This window comes from Hermetia illucens, chromosome 2 (genome assembly GCF_905115235.1).
Source record: "Hermetia illucens chromosome 2, iHerIll2.2.curated.20191125, whole genome shotgun sequence".
Lineage (NCBI taxonomy): Eukaryota > Metazoa > Arthropoda > Insecta > Diptera > Stratiomyidae > Hermetia > Hermetia illucens.
Genome location: NC_051850.1, coordinates 19,500,302 through 19,523,246, shown reverse-complemented (window position 1 = coordinate 19,523,246; position 22,945 = coordinate 19,500,302). Strand labels below are relative to the sequence as shown.

The window sequence follows — 22,945 nt, the reverse complement described above, 5'->3', positions numbered from 1 at the left end:
TGATGTGACTATCGCTTGATGGCTGTTGCTATGTTGTTTTGACCGACTGTTTCTGTTGTGATGACTACTAGGCTTGTGACTGCTGGCGCTGTTGTGACTGCTGATAAAGCTCGATCTTTGAAAGGGACTAATTTTTATCCTTTTCCTTGGGTTTGCTTCCCGCGGCAAGCAATCGCTTGGATTTCAAAGATACTGATTGCCACCTGGTTGTTCTATTCTAGTGCAATCCTATCCTTTGTCCCTACACGCTTAGACGTCGAAGCATCCTCATACTCAAACTCCATTTCTGTTGTATAGCCCGAATACTGCGTTTTGGGTTCTACAGGCGGTACGGTTGAAGTTATATGAGACGGTATTTATTATAAGCATTGTTCGGCACACTCCTGGAGAAATTTCTCATTATATTGCACTGCAAACCCCTCAACCTGGATTACTTGACAATGAATCTTTAAAAGATTCTTAGTGACGTGGTGACCTTCCGCTTTGAGCGCAGTTTAATTGAAGTAATTTCTATGCTTTAAGTTTGAAGCCAGGTTGGGGTAAAATGCTTGAGTGTAATATTTCTGTTCTTCCTTTTTCCAGTTGGGCAAACAATATTCTTCAAAGGTTAAGTAAAATTTTCACTGAAACACACACAATGTGTAGGTTCGCAGTTCAGATATATGCACGCTTACTCTCTGTATTATAATACCTTCCATAGTGTGAAAACATTGTATTTATTTTTCTATAACATGATATTCGCATTTGTTCAGCTATTCCGGCCATTTTGTTCTCATTTATCCTTCGATTTACTTCGAATGTTGTACAGTGGAAAGCACTTCGCTCTAAGCCCTACAGGGGCTCTCGAGCATCTTACATTTCTCAGAGCGTGGGACGGCTATGATATAAGAAAACTTTAGGTCAAAAGTGGTCAAAAATGTTTATTGGTTGATTCAAAAAAGAGAAAAAACACGTGAGCAAGCAGCCTAGACTGAAATTCTTAAATCATTCAAAATGGTAGTGTGAGAATTGGGGACATTTTTTTATTCGAAAAATTAAGGTCGAAGCTTGTTGAGAAGATCTTTTATTGGGAAAAGTTTCCATACAGTAAATACGAACGTATACTTGTTGCCTGTGGGTTTATGGAACTTTGAATGTAACACAACTACTTAAGAGGAGATTATATCATCTAATTATTTTTTAAGTGAACCAAATCTTGTTGTGAATGTAATATCAAATGCTCTCATGATGCAATTCATTCAGACTAAATTGCCTTTTTCGGTATGTACTAACCAAAATTTACAAGACCGTAATGCCTAATCACTTATTCTTTCCCAGTCGCTCCCTTGAATTTGGTTTTGACATTTTCCTTTCTATTCCATAAAACAACAGCTGAAATTTTCATTTTCCTCTCAACTTTTCACATTTACGCTAAATGGCAAGATATTCAGAAAAGGAACAGAAGCCAGAAGGAGCGGAAAAAGTGAGTGTGCGTCTACCAAAAAACGGCCTCAATTACCGCTGTTTCATAAAACCTTGGCGTTTCTTACTTTCGCCTTTATCTTTCGGAAATAATAATTTATCTTTTCTATCTTTAGCTCGAAACGTCATCATCGTCATCATCATCATAATCATACTTTTGCGTCCACTTGTGCTATACGTGAGTCTGCCAGCGAAAATCATTTCAATGAAAATTTTCAATGGAGTTGTGCTTATTAAATGTCTGTATTTGCATAAATAAATGATTCCTTGGCAAAGAACTCGTGTCTCGTCTTGCACAAAATCTGACGTGGGAATCTGTACTTTCATTTCGGAAAAGACGTGGATCTGAGTTACCATCAACACTAGGTCATTTTTCATTCAGGGCATTGAATGCGGAGCTGTGAAAGTTGGTTATTTCCACCAACAGCTAGTTAACAGCTCTAACCAGGAAGGAAGCCTTCCGGGCTACGCCCTATTTTTTATGGTAAATAGCATTCTATTTATAAATCAAACCGTGTTCCTTTTAACATCAAGGACCCATTTCTAGTCCCTTCATGGCAGCACAGTACATTAAGTGCTGCGAGAGAAAGTGCTCTTCACCATATCCTCTAGTCGCGCAGTTCTTGGGAAAATTCGAGTCGCTGCAAAACAATTTTCCCCACTTAAAGTCTTCCTCATGAATAATCAAAAAGACGATGGTAATTAAATAGGGTGTCTAATACATACATATTTCCATGGAGCTTACTTTGGGTTCTCTAGCGGAAATCTGCATCAAGTTGGCGTTTCTCAGGGTCGTTCCTGGCTCCAATGAGCACACGGTACACACGTGCGTATGGTGATCAATCGTCCTTAGGTGCACGCTGTACGTAGCTCTATGCTCGTTAAATGTTATCCGCCCTCGTGTTTGATGATTGCATTAATTTATAATTTGGGATAAGTGGTGATATTCGGTCTTAAGGAATTTCACTTTCGGTATAAAGGACGCAAATATAGTAATTAGTGAGAGAGGTATTGGGGTAGAAAACACAAGGGAATTTTTTGTTATATACAACAATTTATTGCAAATTTAGACAAAAATTATTTTTTTATAATTAACATCTACCAACTTAAATAATGTATGATCATCTGTTCCAAATAAATAGCAATTAAAACTTCGCCGTGTTACACAATATCTAACGACCGGGAGGGGGCATGTACCGTAATCACAGAGTACAGATAAGCCAGCAGGGATACTTACCGACAAACTTCTATGGAAGCTCTACGGAAACCCTGTTCACTTGTAGCTGCCCATCCCTTACGGGCTGATGATGGCAGCGCGGGGAGCACCGAGAGCTGCTCAATTTTCTCTGTAAAGCCGCTGGAAAGGTCAGCCCTTTCTATGTAAAACAAGAAGGCGCTAGCATTTGGTGGTATCCCAACGCAAGTATATAAACTAGTGCTCCAACATCAGCCACACCTACTACTCGGCGTATTCAACGCTTGCTTGAAAGAGCGTATATTCTCTTATCACTGGAAGATGACGAGGTTTACGCGGATCAGCAAGAAATGAAGGGTGGCTCTGAGTTGCCGTCTTCATACCGCTCACTTGGCATGCTTGACACCACCGGGAAAGTGCTCGAAAAGCTCATCAGAAGTAGACTCGCTGAAGTGATACTTGCTGGCGGAGATTTATGCCCTCGGAAGTTCGGCTTTCAAGTAAGAAGATCCATAGTTGTGGATGCCGTTAACCAAGTGGAGGTACACTGTCCTCGAGCTCCACTGGTGGTGCTTCTATTAATGCTTGACGTCAGGAATACCTTTAATTCCATAAGATGGAAGTCATACTAGGCACACTGAGCAATGCTTTCCCCGTGCTGAGCTATCTCTTGCGGATGTTGAGGGATTATCTGAGAAACAGCTCCCTGCTCTATGAGATGCTAGAGGGCCAGAGGAGGATGGAGGTCACGTCGGGGGTAGAGCAGGTATCCACCCTAGGCCCGACCTCTGGAACGCTTCCTATGATAATCTGCTTAAACTCTACATGAAAGAAAAGTCGCGCCTGGTCGGTTATGCAGATAATGTCGCGACGCTCATTGAGGATGCACTGTCGAACAGGCGCAAGGCAGATTTAGCATATTGATGCGGTGGGTAAGTGGATGGATGACTGCTCATAGTTTCAATAGCGATCGGCGAATCCTTAATCGAGCTAAAATCAACGATAAAGTATTTTGGACTGACTCTTGAAGCAATGATGAGCTTCTTTGAGCAAATCACAGCAGCAGCGTAGGTTCGCAGTAGGTTTCAGCTGAAGTTTCGGCTTTAACTCGGCTAATGGCAAATATTAGGGGACAATGTCTAGTAGGCGGCGTCTCCTGATGAGTTCAACACATTCTGTTTTACGACGCAGAGCTATGATATGACGTTTTTAGCGATACGAATGGGAACGTATACTAGTTAAGTGGCATCTCTCTCTGTAAAATTGAGACCAGAGGCAGCTCATTGGTCACTTACATTTCGATAGCCAAAAATTTTCAAAATTTGCAGGTTGCACAGACAAATTTCTATTTCTTTTTTGGTCGCCTCTTGCAACGAGCACAGAAGACTTTGGGTATATTCTTAAGCTCCAGCTCACAGGCATCATATAGTGACCCTGCTGTTTCTAGAAGAGATGGTTTCTTCTTTCAATACGTATCCCACAAGTTTAGTTTAGTTAACTGGGGGGAGCCGCAGTTCCGAGCACTCAGGCCGTTATTAGGCCCATTGTACCCATTGTACTATCCCCGTAAGTTGCCTATTCAATGGCTTCCCGCCTACGGTGTTCGCAGGCTTTAGCGAATCTGAGAACATTCTCAAGAGGCAGAGAGTGTACAGATTCTTCATTGAAGAAAACTTTGTCAAGGTGTCTTCGTCTGAGATCTGAGGATGCCGCGCAGCTGCATAAAAAGTGCAGGGCTGTCTCCTCCTCCTCCTCACATTGGCTGCACACAGCCGAAACCACTACCCCAATCTTTTCCATATGGTAGTTTAAGGGGCAGTGTCCCGTCAAAAGTCCTACTAGGGTTTTCATATCCCACTTCTTAAGGGACAACAAAAATGCCGCTCTAGTGGCCCTAGGCTCCTTCACAAGGATTTTCGCTTGCCGGCAAGAGCCCAAATTGCTCCACTCGGTTGCGTGAATTCTTGCAATTTCACCCTTCAGAGTAGACTTGATAGTAGATGGTCGGATTCCAAGAGCTGGTTCTGGCCCCACCATTGCGGATCCAGACCCTCGGCGAGCCAGTCTATCAGCCTCCTCATTACCGGCGATGTTAGAGTGCCCCGGCACCCACATCAGGAATGTTTCGTTCAGTCGGCCAAGTTTCAGCAGCACCTGATGACAACTCCACACCAACTGGCTTGATATGTTGTTGCCATTTAGTGCTGATAATGCCGCCCGACTGTCGGAACAGATTCGAATGGTGCGACCCCTCCATATCTGTCGCAGACATTCTTCTGCTGCCAATGAAATGGCATATATCTCCGCCTGGAATATGGTCGTCATTTTTCCGAGGGGACGGGCCAGTTCTATAATCGGATTCTCCAAGAACACACCTGCACCCTATCCATCCTCCGTGACTGGCCCGTCGGTGAAGATTATTAGGTCTGTAATCTGAAAAGACTCATGGCCACTTGTCGACCATTCTTCTCTTTCGGTGATTACGACAGTGTATGTCTTTTCAAAGACGAATTTGGAAACCATATGATCGGTCGGCATCAGGGCGGCCGCATGTTTTTCAAGTAATTTCCAAATAGACGCATGCCCGTTGGATTGGCCGCCTTTCCACGCCCCAATGGTATCGAGCCTATATACGTCGTTGGCCGCTTTCCGTTTCACCTCCAAGTGAATGGGGGGTAAATTTAGGATAGCTTCAAGTGCCGCAGTCGGCGTAGTGCTCATTGCTCCAGTAATACTTAGGCATCCAAGTCTCTGAATCTGCGTTAGCAGCTTCCTGCTGTTAGCAAAGTTCAGTCTTGGCCACCAGACGATGCATGCATACATCAAAATGGGTTTTATTATGGATGTATACATCCAATATATCCGTTTAAGTGAAAGTCCCCAGGTCTTACCTATCGCATTCCTACAGCACCAGAGCAATCTGCAGGATTTCTGGTATTGTTCCTGGATATGATGCTTCCACGTTAACTTGGAGTCGAAATGTACTCCTAAGTACTTGACTGTTTGTGCCAGCTAGTTTTCCCCCTGCTAAGGTGGGTAGCGTATAGCTGCCCCACCTGACGTTCCTAGTGAACATAACTAGTCCAGTCTTCCTAGCGTTCACCGTGAGTCCATTGCTGTGGATTACATGCGGTCACATATTGTGTCCGCAAACTTGCCGGTAATTATTACGGCTAGGTCGTCCGCAAATGCTTGCGCGAAGACTTTTTTGTCCTCCAGGAGCCACCGTAGGGTATCCATCACCAAGAGCCATAACAGTGGAGAGAGAACCCCTCCCTGTGGGCAGCCCCTGAGACATCCTGCTTCGATAGACTTCTGGCCGACCGATATGTGGATTTTTCTCCACTCTAGCATGTGAAGGATCCAACTGATTAGCAGCGGTTCGATGTCCATGAATGCGCCTAAGGCGTATTCTTTTTCGGACATCGCCTTTTCAATGTTTGCCGTAAGTTCATGGAGTGCTGTCTCCGTGGATTTGCCTTTCTGGTTGGCGTGTTGCCTATGGTGAAGTGGCCATTTAGGAATGTGTGTGTCCCTTATGAACCGATCTACTAGTCTTTCTAGTCCTTTTAGCAGAAAGGACGTTAGACTGATCGGTCGAAAGCTTTTTGTGTCTGTGTAGGTGGGTTTTCCTGGTTTGGGAATGAACAACACCTTCACATCCCGCCATTTAATTGGAATATAAGCGTTCGCGTGCGTATCCACCAAAATCGCTTTCCCTATTGTTAACGTTATTTACCTGTACTTTGATTTTACCTGGCAAGGAACTGTAATGACATAAAGTGGTCGGATATAGCCGGAGACAACCAAGAGGAGTCAGCTCTCCTTAAAACCTAAAAGGATGGTAAAATTGAATATGAAGGTCCGTGCGCAAAAATTTAAACTCAATTTGCACGTGCTTGTATGCTTCTATACTTGCCAGGCTCAAGAATGGGGGGAATCCTTTGAACACTTCGATCCCTCATGTGTCATTATGGTGTAGACGGTACAGAATGATGCATCAATAACGGACACTCTCTGTGCGTTTTTCGATTGGCTCCATAAAGATATCGCTGGTAAGTCGTGATAGCGGATTATCCATGTTGGCGCCCGCTATGATTTTGATATGCCGATTCCTGAATTTAATATAGCTTTCACTCATACATAGGGTATCTGGTTGTTGGTATGTCAGGGTAGAGATGATCTCACCAGCTCACCGCAAGTCTAGGTGCCAACTGGACCGTTCCGAACAATATAATTCATACCCTTGTCTGATTTGGAATAAACAAAACGAGAGCAGAATTTTTTAAATTTATTGATTTATTTATTTAATTAATGACAATATCCAGAAAGTAAATTCCTAGTTACATATTGTCCTCTGACGGAGGAGCAAGTAAGTGGTTTATCTTCCGCGTAAAATTAAGGAAGGAGAACGAGCCAAAAGACTCAAGCTGTCGGATGTTGTAGGGCCGACATAGTCTCGGGATCGGGGAGTGGAAGTAAATGCCGAGCCTCGCGAAGAGTACTTCAAAATTGTCCGCCCTATGTGTACTCCGAGAAAGCAGACATTTTGGAAGTTTGATTGATGATATCAATGAAGTTAGAAGTGAAACAAAGTTTGTAATCGAAGATCATTCGCAGTTCTTGAAAGGAGGCCAGAGTCAGTAGTGAGAAGGGTTGTCCCGGCAAGAAAGTAGGGAAAGGATGTGGTGGAGGGTCCAAGCGAATAACACATCCAGTGGCATTTGCTGACATTTAGGGTCAGCTCTTTAACCGAGCACCAGCGGACCAAAGTATCTGCAAGAGAGCACAGTCCAACGGAGATGAAACCGAGGCAAAGAATTTTAAGATCGTCAGCGTACAGCAATCATGGAGAGGTGGGGATAGAGGAGAGGTCATTGTTTAAAAATAGGAATAGTAGGGGCAAAGTATAGAGCCGTGGGAAATACCAGAGAAAGGAGAGAAGGAACGGAATGAGTATCCATGAAAAGAAACTCTGCAGGAACGGTATAAGAGGTAGGAGAAAAGTCAAGATATGATTGAGGGGAGAAGTTAAATAGAGAGAGCTTGGATTGGAGCCACCTGTAGCCGCTTTCGGTCACGCTGCTCCGCAGGGTAGAGGCAGCTTCTGATAAAATCGGTTCTACCCTGTGATCGAAATCGGCCAGCTACAAACATTTTTTTTTTTAATTATTAGACACATTCCCACGGAAGGAGTGATCAGTGCTCTAAACCGAAGGAGCAAGCTACTTCTCAAATTAGTGAAGCGCGCCATTAAGTAAATGGGCTGAGGACCACTCACTTCTAAACAAAACTAGTTATATCAACCAGAACGATGCTATTGTCGTATTTTTCTTCTCTATTCCCACTGTGACTCATCATTTTTTGCTAGTTTTTCTTCTAAGTATGCCAGTGCGTCCTTTGTTGGTATGCTAGGGAAGGCCAACTTTGTTGAATCTTTGCAATAGGCATCGCACTATTTTCTGTGTTGGTGGGTTTGTCGATGCTATGCTCTGACACATCCCATTGCCTATTTTATGCACTTTAACTCGTGGAAGAGAAGGATTTGTTATCCTGAGCGCTACTGGGTTATCTATTACATTCTAGCATCCCTTAGGGGTCTTCTTAATTCGTTTCATCGAGTCCAGTTGTGTGTTCGTTCTTAAGTCGAGAAATTTTCCGTTTCCCAGCTTTTTCATGATTGCTTCGTCGTAATTCTTTATGTCCACAATCACAACTTTGTTCCCCTTGTCGGATTGGAGATAATGAACTGGTTTACTCTTTAATTCTTTGACAATTCCTACTTGGATATTCCTTCCTTTCCATTCTGCTGCTTTCTCTATTATTGTCGCTATTGGCTTTGCTATCTCTTCTTTGTCCTTTTTATATTTCATGGCAGTTTCGATGTTGATGATGACTTCTTCTTTTGAAATTGTATTGTTATGCATCGCATAGTTGGGTCCATCATTAAGAAGTTGTAACTGTGTTCCTGAAAGTTTGTTCACAACGAGGTCCAGGATGATTCTACCCTGCTCTTGATTTCTACTGGTTTTGTGTATCTAGAAAGTGTTAAATCATTAGTAGCCTGACACATCACCGAGGAGAACCATGCAATAATGAAGGATAATTAAGGGTAAGACGGAGGTATAATGGCTGACATCATCATCATCATCAACGGCGCAACAACCGGTATCCGGTCCAGGCCTGCCTTAATAAGGCACTCCAGACATTGCGGTTTTGCGCCGAGGTCCACCAATTCGATATCCTCAAAAGCTGTTTGGCGTCCTGGCCTACGCCATCGCTCCATCTTAGGCAGGGTCTGCCTCGTGTTCTTTTTCTACCACAGATAGACTTTCCGGGCGGGATCATCTTCATCCATACGGATTAAGTGACTTGCCCACCGTAACTTATTCAGCCGGATTTTATCCACAACCGAACGGTCATGGTATCGCTCATAGATTTCGTCGTTATGTAGACTAGGGAATCCTCCAAAACCTCTTCGGAGGATTCTTCGGCGGTAAGGCTGCTGCTCGAGTTCCGGCCTTAAGTCGACGTTTTCTTCTGAGTGCATGGCAATCTGTTCTTCGGAGGTATGGACTCATTGCCTTGATAAGGTGGTGTATCTTAATCACATTGTACTTCGCGCGCGGTGTCTGCCTAGACTCAGCCTGTCTCAGAACCGGCCATGATGTTGATCACAGGAGTAATCCCCTTGGCACTCGCTGCCAGGGAGCGTAAAACTATCTACAAGCCCAAGGGAGAAGTCCCAAGGGAAGTGCTTTCTCTCAATGAAAAGCAACGTACACTAAAAGAATGGCAATTTTCTCAGAAAAATGAGACAAAAGGCAGATTGCACGACTCATCAGTAATTTAGATGCCGGGCTAAATAGAAATAACATATTGAGATTGAGGATTTCCTTACCCAGCTTCTAAACGGGCATGTAGGTTTTCAGTCTTACCTGGACAAGATTGTGAAGGCACGATCCTCTGACTGTGTATTCTAGAGTGGTGACTTTGACTTCCGAAAAGGCGCTTTCTACAGTGCCCAACAGTGTGGCCTCTACATCATCTCAGGAGTCTATGCACCAGGCCTCTCAGTCTGAGTTGATTCCGTCTGCAATGCCGTCCCACATCAGGGTTGCTTCCACTGGCTCTACATTACAGCTTCCGATCCTGTCTCGCTTCACCGCGCCTACAATGGGACAATATCCGCAGCCTCCTCAGCAAGTCACGAATCGGAACACAGCCGCTCCACTTTTTGATATCGTTCCTGTCGCCAACGAAGCTCCACTTCCCGCCGCTGCCATATATCATGGCACTTCATTCACTCATACCAGTGGTCCCAAGCTAAAGGTGGCTTCCCCACCTAATCCGCTTTTTATCTCCAGGCTAGCGTTCGCGACTTCTACGGACGATGTTCCGAAGTATATAAAGAGCAAAGTTGGTTTACTTTCTCCGCTGTCCTGCGTTAAATTGACAAAAGACAACAACACCGACCGGGTGATTGCATGTTTCAAGGTGACTTATCCACATGAAGTTGAAGTCCTCAGCAACCCTTTTTTCTGGCCTGAAGGTGTATTCATCAAGCCATACAAGCGCCCCAATTCACGGGTAAATTTCAGGGCAACCCGCCTGCCTCGCCGAGCTATGTTTACTGTCCGATTATTTTATCAGAACATTAGGGGTTTAAGAACCAAGCTGAAAGCCTTCAATTTATCCGCACTGGCTCAGCAACATCATGCCCTCTGTATGTCCGAAACCTGGGTGGACGATGCCATATTAAACTCCGAACTCCACGAAGGATACTCCACTTTCCGCTGTGACAGGGACCGGATTCATCTCCTAAGCCCACTGGCGGTAGGGTCCTAATCGCAATAAAAGTTACACTCCCCGCAGAATTCGTCTTTTCCTCCTCTGGTCTTCCTTTTGATTGTGTTGCTCTTCGTCTCTCTCCGCCCAACTTCCTCCCGTTCATTGTATCTTATGTGCATGTCCGCTGCACTTGCCCTTCTCACCTGTATGAGGAATTGTTTGACAGTTTGTCTGAGCTCCTTACTGTCATATTCCTTTCCATCCCTTTGCTCCTTTCCGGAGATTTTAATCTCCCGGTGCTCCACTGATCCAATCATCCTAGCCTTCCAATTCCTTCTGATCGCCTCTCCCATTCTTTCCTTCCACTTTCTTCCTTTGTTCTGCCCTGAATTTCAATACCACCAAAAACTCCTTGGGTCGCACTTTCGATCTCTTCCTTTCCAACCTCCCCAAGCGCCACCTCTCTTTATTTCGTCACACATCCCCGTATATTAAAACTGACGCTCACCACCCCGCGGTTGAATTTGAAGCGGAGCTCCCTCGTTCAAAACCCAAAACCAACATAAATCCACCAAGTTCAACTTCCGCAAAGCCAATTTTGACGGTCTGAACTCAGCTTTAGCGTCTTTCAACTGGGTACATATATTAAGCCACTCATTGTGTGATCAAGCTCTAGACACCTTGTAGAATATCCTGTCCGATCTCCTCTTCTGTTATGTCCTTTCTTCCCCTCTTTGCCTACGTTCGTACCCAACTTAGTTCAGAACGGAGATTCTTATCATCATTCGCTTGAAACATACACTGCGGGAGAAGTTCCGGGCTTCTAAGAATGACACCGACTTTGCTCACTTTAAGATTATACGCTGTGAAGTCAATGGTCAGAAAAGCGCGTAAAAGGTACTTACTGAGCGTCGAAGCCGCCCTTGCCCGCGGTAACTTAGCGCCCTTTTGGTCTCACGTTCGCATTTCCCGTAATCCCACTCAAAACAAAACCTTATTAAAATCGGTTTAATGTCTGTCTGCCTGTCTTTTTTTTTTCGGCGTTGGAAGGTGGAAAGGTTCAAAACCTACTGCTGACTCCTGCCACGCAGTTATGTGAGACTTTTACTCACTAAAACCTTGTTTTCGTCGTAGTTCTTCCTGCCAAAGCTGTTGGTGAATAGCTTGCAGTTCCCTTACAACCTGGTTCCAGGCATCCGTTGACTCCAGCATAAACTCCACAATGTTTTCGGGTGTTAAACGCATTTCTGCAACCGCTTCCATTCTTGTTCCGGTGCGGTGCGGTGAACCTGGGGTAATCAAACATGACATGCTCTGCATTCTCAGCTACGTTACCACATCTTGGGTAGCATGGCAATTCGTCGTGACTAAATCGATTTAAATAAGCACGATAACCTCCATGTCCACTTAAGAATTGTGTTAATTCGTGGCTTAATTCCCCATGGTTTCGTACAAACCATCTCCGAATATCCGGAATGATGCGGTATGTCCAACGACCAGTTTGGGACTCGTCCCATCTCTTTTGCCACCGTTCGATAGATTCCCACCGTGCCAGCTGCCATCGAAATGCGCTAGACTCTCCAGCTGCATACGTTTTGTCGTGCCCGTCTGTTTGTCTATTTGTTTGTCTGTCTGTCTGTTTGTCACAGGCACTTTTCTCAGAAACGGTTATACCGATTCACACGAAATTTGGTGAGAAGGTGGGACCTGTGGACCCCGAGATATGCAGTCAGTGATATCCTTCTACGTTGAGATTTAGCGGGGGGGGGGGTCCCCATACATGTAAAAGGGGGGTGTAAATATTTTTTTAACCAAATATAATCATGTGGGGTATCAAATGAAAGGTCTCAATTAGTACTTTTCGAAGCCGGTCTTAGTTTTGAGATTTATTAATAAGGCGGGGAGTGGGAGGGGTGGAAAATGATGATTTCTTTTCCCGAACCATTCTCAGAAACTACCCACCTACCCACCTCCATATCGATCGGTGTTCAAATCAAGTTAATAATGGTATATTACCATATTTTTGGGAAAATTGAGTAAAGCCCCCTTTAAGTTTATCTCAGAGTTATAAAAGTTGGTAGTAGTATAAAATATAATATGAAGCATATTATCTTCAAGTTTGATCAAAATCATAGTATTAGTAACAAAGTTACAGTAGCTCAAAGTTGTCTTTACCGTGTAAATTTACAACCCGAAGTACTAGTTTAGTTAGTTTAGTTACAAATGGGATAGTTCTACACTCAAATATACTCACACAAGAAACAAACCAAACCTTTCATACCTGAAGCGCCCAGCTTCCGATTTCCCGACTTGTTTATCAATGACCTCGCCTCCATCCTTACCTGTCCGTATTTGCTTTACGCAGATGACCTTAAATTGTTTGTCTCTGTTTCGTCTCCGTTGGACTGTGCTCTCTTACAATCCAACCTTGATAATTTAGTCCGTTTATTCCCTTAAACCCTCCTCAACATCCTTTCCTATTCTCTCAGTGGACAACCCCGTTCACTACTGACCTCCTTCAAAGACCTGGGTGTAATATTCGACGAAAAACTTCGTTTCAATTCCCACTTCGTTGACATCATCAATAGAGGTTCTAAAATGTCTGGTTTTATCCTACGTTCCTCCTCCGAATTTACCTCATTCCAGCCCTCCTTAACACTCTTCTATTCCCTTGTCAGAAACATCCTTGAATATTGCTGTGTAGTCTGGTCCCCCTTCCGCATTCGGGACTGCCGAGCTCTGGAAGTTGTACAACGCAAATTCACCCGGACCCTCTTTTACAAAAAGAACCTTCCATGGATTGATTATCCGCCACGACTCGGCACCCTTCCTTGATATGTGCACCCTTTTCAAACTCTGCAATTGTCTGATGGACTGCTCCGCCAAGTCAGATATTACTTTCCGTATCGCCTCGTCTCATGACATACGTATTGCGGACATTTTTTATGTACCCTTCGCGGAGCTTGAGATTTACTTCCACTCTCCGATCCGAGGCTATGCCGGTTCTGCAACGCCCTATAGCTTGGGTCCTTCGACTCTATTTCCTTTTCTAGTTTTAAGCCTAGAATAAGCCATTCACTTGCTCCTCCCTCTGAGGACAATATGTAATAAGGAATTTGGTTTCTGTGTACCTGCTTATTAGTCATGTGACTTCCTTTTTGCTCTTCTTGCTTAGTTAATTGTGTAGTGGAAGGGTTCCGAAATGGTAGCTGCTTTGCCATTTCCAGAGTAAGTTCTCTTCCGAAGTTTATTGAGGTTCTCTTGATTAAATCTAGTAGGTCGTTGAATATATTCACTGCACTGTAGTCAGTATTGCACTTCTATTACTCGTCAAACCAGAATGCAAATTAAGCGCTACTATAATAGAAGGGTACTGATTCCGATATTATCCTTTCATAGAAACTTGCGTAATTTGAGCTCAGATACTAAATTGTCATTTCCCATTGCGCTGCAACCACCATAATAACGTATAAATTTTAATTACTCTATCGATTGCGAAACTTCCATAAACCTTATATCAATTACACTGAATGGGATCAAATGAAACAGTAATATTCCATGACTACATACAGGATATAATTGATTCAGAACAAACATGACCTGCAATGCTACTCTGGCAACCGCATTTGTAAACGGCCGCATTACAAAATACCTTAAATGGTATCCCTCCAAGTTGAGTCGACTCTTACGGAAATGTTATGTACCAAAACAGCAAGTCTCAATTGCCAACAAAGATTCAATTACCCGAAAATAGTATCCGGGGCTGGCGTGTAGCTTAGCTGGTACAGTACGGGTAGCCGCATGCCACTAACAGATTTCCATGTTAATTTGGGAGTCTAAACAATTGAAAAAGTTTCAGGGTATCGACATGCTAGCCGGATTTAATATGGTTTCATGTACGGGCCTCGCCTATAGTGCTCAGTTACCAGGGGTAGTATTTCAGCCTTGCAATATTGATCCCCTGTATTCGTCCGAAAGTTTCTGGCCAAAATGTGGAAGTTTCCCTTAATGAAGTACACAAAGATATAGAGTATCTGCTTTCATGGTGCAGGCTTCCGGCTTTGGACATGGATAGAACTAGATACAGAAATTGCTGGATATTGCAGCATTTCAAACAAGGATCCTTTCATTATCCATCCAAGGAGAGGAATTTAACTTTATAACTTGGAAATGATACCAGAGTAGATGTCTCTCCATTTCACATAGATGGATTCATTGAAGCGTATGGGATGCAACTTAATCTATACAAAACACAAAAAGTTGATTATATCGTCGCGCCGTAGACGACAGTGGAGCCTTCTAAATCTCCATCAATGGTTACGACAACGAATGTCTTCCTCTCAATGACCGTAACTGGTAGCCAAGAGCCCGTTGTTCGTAATCGCATTTAAGTGGGCACTGGGAATTATTGAATGGCCACAAGAATGTTCCTCGCCTACGTAAACGGCATATGTGTACACTGTGGAGCAGCTCATCAGCTCCTCATTCTGGTATCTTGCTGCGGGACCTTAAAACGCTTTTACCGAGCATTCTTCAAACGATTACGGAGCACATGTAGCGAAAATGGTCGTGGATAAAATGTCTATTATCCAGCCACCATCACGAATCACGTCCATTATCGTTACGATGGAATTGCGAATGAGAATATCAAGGGTTGTTGGCATGTTGCGTGCATATCGATGTTGGTAGTGAGGTGAAAAAATCTAGGCCAGAAGCAAGGGAAGGCATATTGAGTCCCATCGGGAATATGGTATATTCCATGAATTGTTCTAGTAGAAGTCAAACGTAACTAGATGAGATAGCCCTATATGAATCCTTGCGGTTGCAGCTAGCGTCTCTCATTTGAATTTTTATTCGTCAGTCATCCCCTGGTTACCAACTCCCCAACTACTCATCCATTCGAACCAGCTCCATATTTTCTACCAGGAGTCACTATGGGTTTCGTGTAATAATTCATCCCAGCTTTTTCAGGACAAATGTCACTTGCCTTTCCAGTGAAGCGTAAGGACCAAATATGGCCGACATCGACTAGAAGGATAATTGCTTGCTTATCTCGTATATGAAGTATCTGACAGTAGTCAAGAGCACATTTCTTGACCAGGATCGACATATAACGATCTCTGTTGATACTTAACCCTTAAAAATGCTTTTTGGTGTCGGTTACTTTAATGTAATGGCAACGACGGTGAATTCACCTGGTGTGAGCTAAACATCGCAATGGGAGGCGTTGAATGGGGATAATCGTAAATCTGTGCTTATTTCGCAATGGACTCCCTGATGTACGAAGTGCAGCGTCTCATAGAGGACAGTTGGTTGGAGTGTAAAAGGGAACCGACGTGGACGTTTATCGCATATGTTTTCATTATTCAGAAGTGATAAATTACGTTGATAATTGATTCATGATTCATTTAAGATTGCTTTTAACCATAAGATATTCCGTGGGTCTCATCCTTTTATGCTCATTTTATATAGTGAAATACGTTATAAAGTTTCATCATTTAGTTTGGAAGTTAGTTTCCCCGCAGTAGATATAAAACTTTCTGAATGTTTTTTCGTTGACTATAGTATATATGCACTGTATATACGGTATTTTCCTTATGGCAACTTATTTGAGACCATATAGGCATAATTACTATGAGTTTACCAAGAATTCACCTATTTACATGCCCTATGCAAAGCCCATAAAAGAAGCAGAATTTCTCAACCAGTAATTTGCAAACTTTCAGTTCAATCTTTTCTGTTGGTGGTTTTGAAATTTAAGATTAGCTAAAACTCAGACAGATAATTTCTACCACGTGTTCGTGTGACACTTTTGGAAGCCTCTCCACTCTCAACAACCTCAGCCCCCAAAGTCGAGGCTGAAATTGTATGAGCCTCGTTCGAGGACGTCGTAGGGTTCATCGTAAGGTGGCTGCAGCGGTCTCCAGTAGGCGTTCGTCCTAATTAGAACGTGCGTGCAGGAGTCGAGGTCTCTTGGCGTATGGTGGCGGCTTTAGCTTCCGTTCTGGGTTCTTGAGCAAACGCAACAACTCGTGCGTTACATGGTTCTCCCCCGTGTAGCGGCTCCGCAGGGCTCGCAGTAAATTTCTCCTGACTGGATGCCTGAAGTTACAGTAGGACAGGTGGGATTACTTGCGTCCAAGAGGGGACCCATCCCATTGGGCTATGGGCAGTACGCGGCTTTCTGATGGTGTTTGAAGCTGAGGAGTTACCTAATTCTAAGGAAAGGGAAGATTTGAATTGCATTCCCAAATCGGTAATTATATTCAGTCACATTCTCAGCAAGGGACCTCCGCACAAGATCGTGCAGTAATGCCTTTCAGAGGTATCGCCTATGATCACCGCGTTAACCTTTTGATGATTGTGAGGCAAGTTTGACAGAAGGTCGATTACGCCGAAATGGATTGCGTGAAAACTCTTGGTGAACACACCTATCTCTTGCCTCACATGTTTTGCGGTTTTGCACTTCTAGCATACGATCCATTATCTGCCCCCACAATTAATATCCTTACTATTGGACGAGCCAGAAATACTCTGCGGCAAATAACCGATTCATTGCCCGAATGTCAGGGTGCCGTAGATTGTGAATGACATGAAAAACTTGCTTGTTAAAATCAGCTGGAATATAGGACCTTGGTCCCTAGTTTGAAGTTCCGTAGTATACATAGTATAGCCATAAGTTCTGGCAGTCGATGCGTATAGAGAAAAATGTTAGGTCGCCGAAACTGGTAACACTGCGCACGGAGAGTACCTAACCATACCACGCTTCTGTCAGACTTTCAGGTTCCGAAGGTCAGTAGCGCGGGAACGACAACACGATGAAGTCCGGTAACTGCGAAAAAAGAATCGCGATTATTGCATTGCACCAATGTGGGAATACGCCGAAAAAAATTCATAGTTTGTTAAAAAACCTGCAGGTAAACGAACGATTCGTTTTTAGGGTATTAACTCGATACCGTGAACTAGCTGATGTGGTTGACAGGCCGCGGGAAGGGCGCCCGCACTCCATACGTCGCCCGAATGTCGTGCATGCTGTGTGTGAGCGTGTCCGTTGCAATCCTCTCTGCAAGCAGAAACGAATGTTGGCGGAAATGGGCGTTTCATCTATAAGTATGAGTCGTATTTTACGAGAAGATCTCTCGGTGCGTTAGCCATATGTTAACGCCAAAACTGAAGGATATACGGCGAACTCGGTGTGCTGTTCTTCTGCAACGATTTCCCGGTCAAAAATATTGTAAAATTCTCTTTTGTGATAAAAAAATTTTTACCATCGAAGAAAAATTTAACCGACAAAATTATCGAGTATATGCTCACAATTGCTATGAAGCCAAAGAAAATGCTCCACGAGTCCATTATTTCTGCGAGGTAACCGTCAAAACCAATGCGAGCGTGTACGAAAGGATGTTAGAAGATGTAGTCGAACCATTTAGTCAATCTCTATTCGCTGGAAAACTGTTGTGCTCCAGCCGGACTCGGTCCCCGCTCACAAAGCCAAGATAATTCAGCAGTGGTTAGCGGGGCATGTTCCTGACTTCATAACCGCGGATAAATGGGCCTCAGGAATCCCAGATTTAAATCCTCTGGACTACAGCCTTTAGGCTAAGTTAGAGGACACTGCCTGCGATCGAACTTACACAGATTTGGAGAGTTTGAGGGCCAGTATTGTGCGTGCAGCTCGAAAAATGCCGCTGCATGTCGAGGGTGAAGCATGGCCTTACAGATTTCGGGCCTGTATAGCTGCTAGCGTCGGCCATTGTGAATAACTTCTCTTTTCAAATAGTCTACTTTTCGATTGATTTGGTTTATTACTTCGTAAGAAATAAAGATTTGTTTGACTGACAGAACTATACTACGTATACTAAACGTGAAGTCGAAGACAGAAGACTTAGCATGCGAGTATTTCGAGTTGGTCTGAGGGTTTGAAGAACTGCTTCGTCCTTTTGTACCTCCGCGATTGCCGAAAATCGACGGTGGTGACAGCTCGTGATCTCTACAAAACATGGCAAAGCGCGTGCCATTACCTTATCTTTGCCAGACACCTGTTAATTTTCGGAAGTACACTGGTTGATAACGCTCAGATGCTGAAGATCGAAAGGAACCGCTTTGTCTGGCATCTGTTTTAAAGTCAAAGTCCTTTTTGTTGTCGACTGAGCCAGGATGTGGAATCCTCCAAAGATATCAGCGGCTACGTACTAAACCACACCCGTTCGCCCTTCGCTTTTCCTTTTACGCCACACGGAACTCTTTTTGCACATTAGCTACGAATGTCACTAATTCCTGCGATTTGTCTTCCAGAAGCTGCACGCCCGAAATGTTGGTCCTCCATGGCGCGAAGTGACTTCAATAGAAAATTGTATGGTCTGCCTCTTATTCCTCGCCTGGGCATGCCGGCGAATCGTCACGCCCAAACCTGTGTAGACATTTGCGGTATTTACCGTGACTAGATAGAAACTGTGGTAACTGGAAACTATGGTCACTACAGGCTCCATGGTGATGATCGACCTATATACGGATGAACGGAAGCCGTTTATACGTCCATCGGCCTTCTGTTGAGCTATCCCATCGGGTCTGCCATCTGACTATTGATCATGATCTTGCCTCGCTCTTTATCAATTGCACATCGTCTTGAGTTCTGGTTTTCCTGATGTAGATTCGTGAAATTTCTTCAGCCAATAGCCTGGCTGTAACAATATTTACGAGAATTCGCAAGAGTGTTACCTTTTTTCGACGTGCTCTACTGCACGGGGGGGGGGGGGGGGGGGTTGGCGATAGCTCCTGAACACTGAAGCCCCATCTAACGGAATATCTGGGATTCGTTAACGTATCACAGGATTTCCATCCTAACTGGAGAACATCGGCACCAAAGATCTGATGTGTGATGCGCCATAGGCGAAAATGCTTCGCAGATTTCGCCTCCTCATTACAGGAGGGACACGTATCATCTTGAAGAAATTATTCAAGATGATACGTGCCCTCCTGCTTTTCGACACGATAAACTTTGCGATAGGCATGTTCGGCTCTGACAGGAAAAGTTTGGTGTGTCTAGCAGCATTCAGGGTCTGGGAAGTTTCTGCTCAGTTTTTGAAAACAGCCTTAGCTAATGCTACTGATACTCCAATTGCTGGTTCCGGTCCCGGCATGGGGGAGATTGAACCCTCCTTTACTAACGCATCAGAGATTTCACTTTCCTCTACGCAACAGTGACCAGGTACCCATAGTAGTTCCATCGTATTTAATCTAGAGGTAGAGTACAAATGGTTTCTGAATTCCTGAACGATTTTTGAGGTGAGCAAAGGACTGTTAAACGCTCTCAATGCAGCCTGGCTATTGCTGTAGATTGCGATGCGCCTGCCTTCAACCGCTCGTCAATCACTCAGTTTGCAGCTTTTAGGATCGCTTATACTTCGGCTTGAAAAACTATGGCATATTGTCCCAATGAAATAACCCAGTTCTCGTTTTTATTCGATAGGTAGACTCCTGCTCCAGAGTCTTGATATAGGCCCTGGTGCGTAGCACAATAAAGCGTTAGCCACCACAGATGTATTGACCTTGTGCTTCTTACGCATTACCGCTGACAGAAGAGTCTGGTGCATCCAGTATGAGTCTCACCGGGGCTACCAGTTTATTTCCACCTTCCACAAAAGATTTCGCTTCTTTAAGCCCAATTTCTCTGGACATTACCGCACCTAGTCTGCCTGTAGTCCTGCCTCCTTAGTGGCGGAAGTTCCCTTCTCTCGAGCCTTCCTCTTCCGTTTGCGGGTAGATTTGGGCTATAGTACCGTGGACGGGTCGGCCGTAGTCAGATCTCCAGTTTCTCCCAAGTTGAGAGTTTCCGTACTTTCCTTTCACTTCGTCGTAGGCACTGAGTGCAGGCCTTCAATTTAGTTGGAAAGCATGTCTTCTACAGATTTCCAGATTCCAAAGGGGGCATGAATGTGGTAAGGTCTCCAAAATCCGCGCCTCGGCCGCGACATAATTGCTCATGATCGATTCGAGGTCTGTGACTTCTTACCACTTGGAGAGTTCAAATCCCAAGTTTCCATATTCATGACACCCTTAATGTGGTAGCAAAGTCCCCCACCACGGCTAGATGGGGTCCGAGAGGGAGACTTGCCAGCACTTATTTTTAGTGCTAAAAGCGGGACTTTCTCGATATTTTGTGGTGTAATTCCCTTTGTTATGTTCCATCCCTTTGTTTTCGGGTTATTTTCCTGCATGTGACAGCTGTTGGTGAGTGCAGTTCATGTGCATGCGACGAAAGCTAAACCTTAAATTCAATTTGGTGTGATGTGCTCTTAGCAGTTTTGGCACTGGACCAATGTTGATTTTTTGTGTATTTGTTCTGCTACTATTCTACGATTAAGGACATGCGTTGGAAAAGTTATGATGATTTATGTATTCCCGTTTGAACGTGCGTTGAGGCTCCTTTGGACTGCTTATTATGCACTACCTTAACTACAAAGCCTTCATTCGCCGATCGTGGCTAACGTTGACCAGGTCAATGTATGCCGGTAATGATCACATTAAATTGTACAGAAAAAGTTAAAATGTATTTTCCCTTTTGCGGAATATTATGATCTAGTTCGGTCTGATCCATGACGGAACTGGAACTGAAACCTTGGGTACGAGGTCAAGAAGCTGGTGCTCAAACAACTTGGTAGTCACTTCCTCAGCTTGTTTAGAATGCACTTAGGGATTGTGAATGCTTCGATTTATTTCACGAAACTGCCGAGCACTCTTCTCAAGGGAAGCGCCCTGTTTTTAGTGTTTGAATTCTTTCCGGGTTTGCTTCCTTCTTATTTGTTCCATTAATATTATGATTAATAGATGTAATTCAGAACTGAAATATCAGTTGATTTACATAATCTTTTAAACTACGTATTCTGTACAAACTCGTTTCGTTATTCCAATATCCATCAATATCGAAAATGTACTTTGATGAACAATCATAGAAAGATTTAATTATTTTCCCCCAAATAAATTGGGGAGCGTATCAATGGCAAAAATTTCGTTTTTTTATTTCGAATGTATTCAAAATGATATCTGGAATTGCTGTCTGTGTTATTGGTAAGTATCCAATTTATAGGCAATGAATAATAGACTCCCCAGTCAGTTTTCCTTTGAATAGATTTACAAAAGAAACTCCCAAGAGCAATGGAGAAAAGCTCTTGAAAATTAGGTCCTTTTCAAATGCTAACTAGGAAAATTGAGAAAGCTTATTAGAGCAATCAAATGTGGATTAGAAGTGTGATTGATCATGTTATATATATATATATACATTTATACACTCCCACTTTTATTGGAGAAAATGAAGAATTAAATTTGGAATTCTTTTGTGGAAAATATAAGAGAAAAGGGAAAATTCACAAATTATTCCTTCAGCGCTTATACTTAGGTTTGAACCTGAATATTGTGGTTTGGCATTCAATTTATATATACATTTGTTTGTAGGTGCATAGAATAGAACGGAGGTAATTTATTAAAATCACAGATACTTTGTAGAAATCACTTTTCACCGCCATACCCTTTATATACATACATACATATATTCGCATGCTTGATAGTTATGATTTGCTAGTCCTTGTATTGAAGAAATTCTTCATTTTCATTTTCAGGGATCACCACCATCACCCAAAAGCACATCATTCAAACATGTGAGTAGCTAAGAGAGCATTCAAAACCGCTGCTGTGACCATTCTTAACACTTTTAAGTTATTTTGATTGAGAAATTGTTTGGATTTGATAAAAAATAATGAATTTGGGTAATTTAAAATTGCTTGAAGTTACATTCGCTGCTTTTCCGAAATGTTCATTCATAGTAATGTTTGTAAAAGTAAAAATGATTATTACCAATAAGATTAGATATAAAGCACTAATTCCACATTTCCTTCCCGGCTATTAACCTCAACAAATACATATCATTCAATGACTTCTTCAAGTTTAGATTGAGGGAAGCAAGTTAGAAAAATAATTCAATCGTAAATTTGCTCCTGATGCGAAAAAAAGGCGGACGCCAGAAACTTTGAGCTTCATGTACAACAGCTTTAGTGTTCTGTTTAAAAATTAAAAAAGTATCATTTTTTCGTCCTGACTGGTACAGCGGTATATGTTTATACTGACTACAGGCTCAGCATTCATACCTGTGCATGGGAGGAGACCTACGAGTATTTAACACCTCTGGCGTTATTAAAGAGTAGAGCCCCCGAGCGTAACTTCACGCTACAAGGAACCCTGCCTGCGCTATGGACACAACTATCAATCTCAAATAATGGGGTCGAGAAAACTTACCCAGAAATTCTCCACGAATATATGCTCTCAGAGAGCGATCCTGGCTTCCATGCTACCGGAAAACCTTCGGTGAGACTTAGTAGCAAGGGCCACTTCAAATCATCAGGTTCCAATTTGGTCGCCCTCCTCAAGTGAGTGGGGGCGGCATTCCTCAACGGCTTAACTGGAATCAGTCAACTCTTCTTTTTTTTCTTCAGCCTTTGTCCTGTT

General features: G+C 43.4%; 1 protein-coding gene across 8 annotated transcripts in view; it reads left to right on the top strand.

Annotated features, from left to right (window-relative positions):
• Positions 1 to 22,945, top strand: part of LOC119647762 — a 724,584-nt gene that overhangs the window by 235,102 nt on the left and 466,537 nt on the right. For 4 of the 8 annotated variants that reach the window (XM_038048883.1, XM_038048881.1, XM_038048882.1 and 1 more), the window contains one exon: positions 22,063 to 22,101. The exons of the other annotated variants lie outside the window; for them this stretch is intronic. In XM_038048883.1, coding sequence (XP_037904811.1) covers positions 22,063 to 22,101 — 39 coding nt within the window. The remainder of the gene's footprint in view (positions 1 to 22,062; positions 22,102 to 22,945) is intronic. 8 annotated transcript variants of the gene reach the window in all.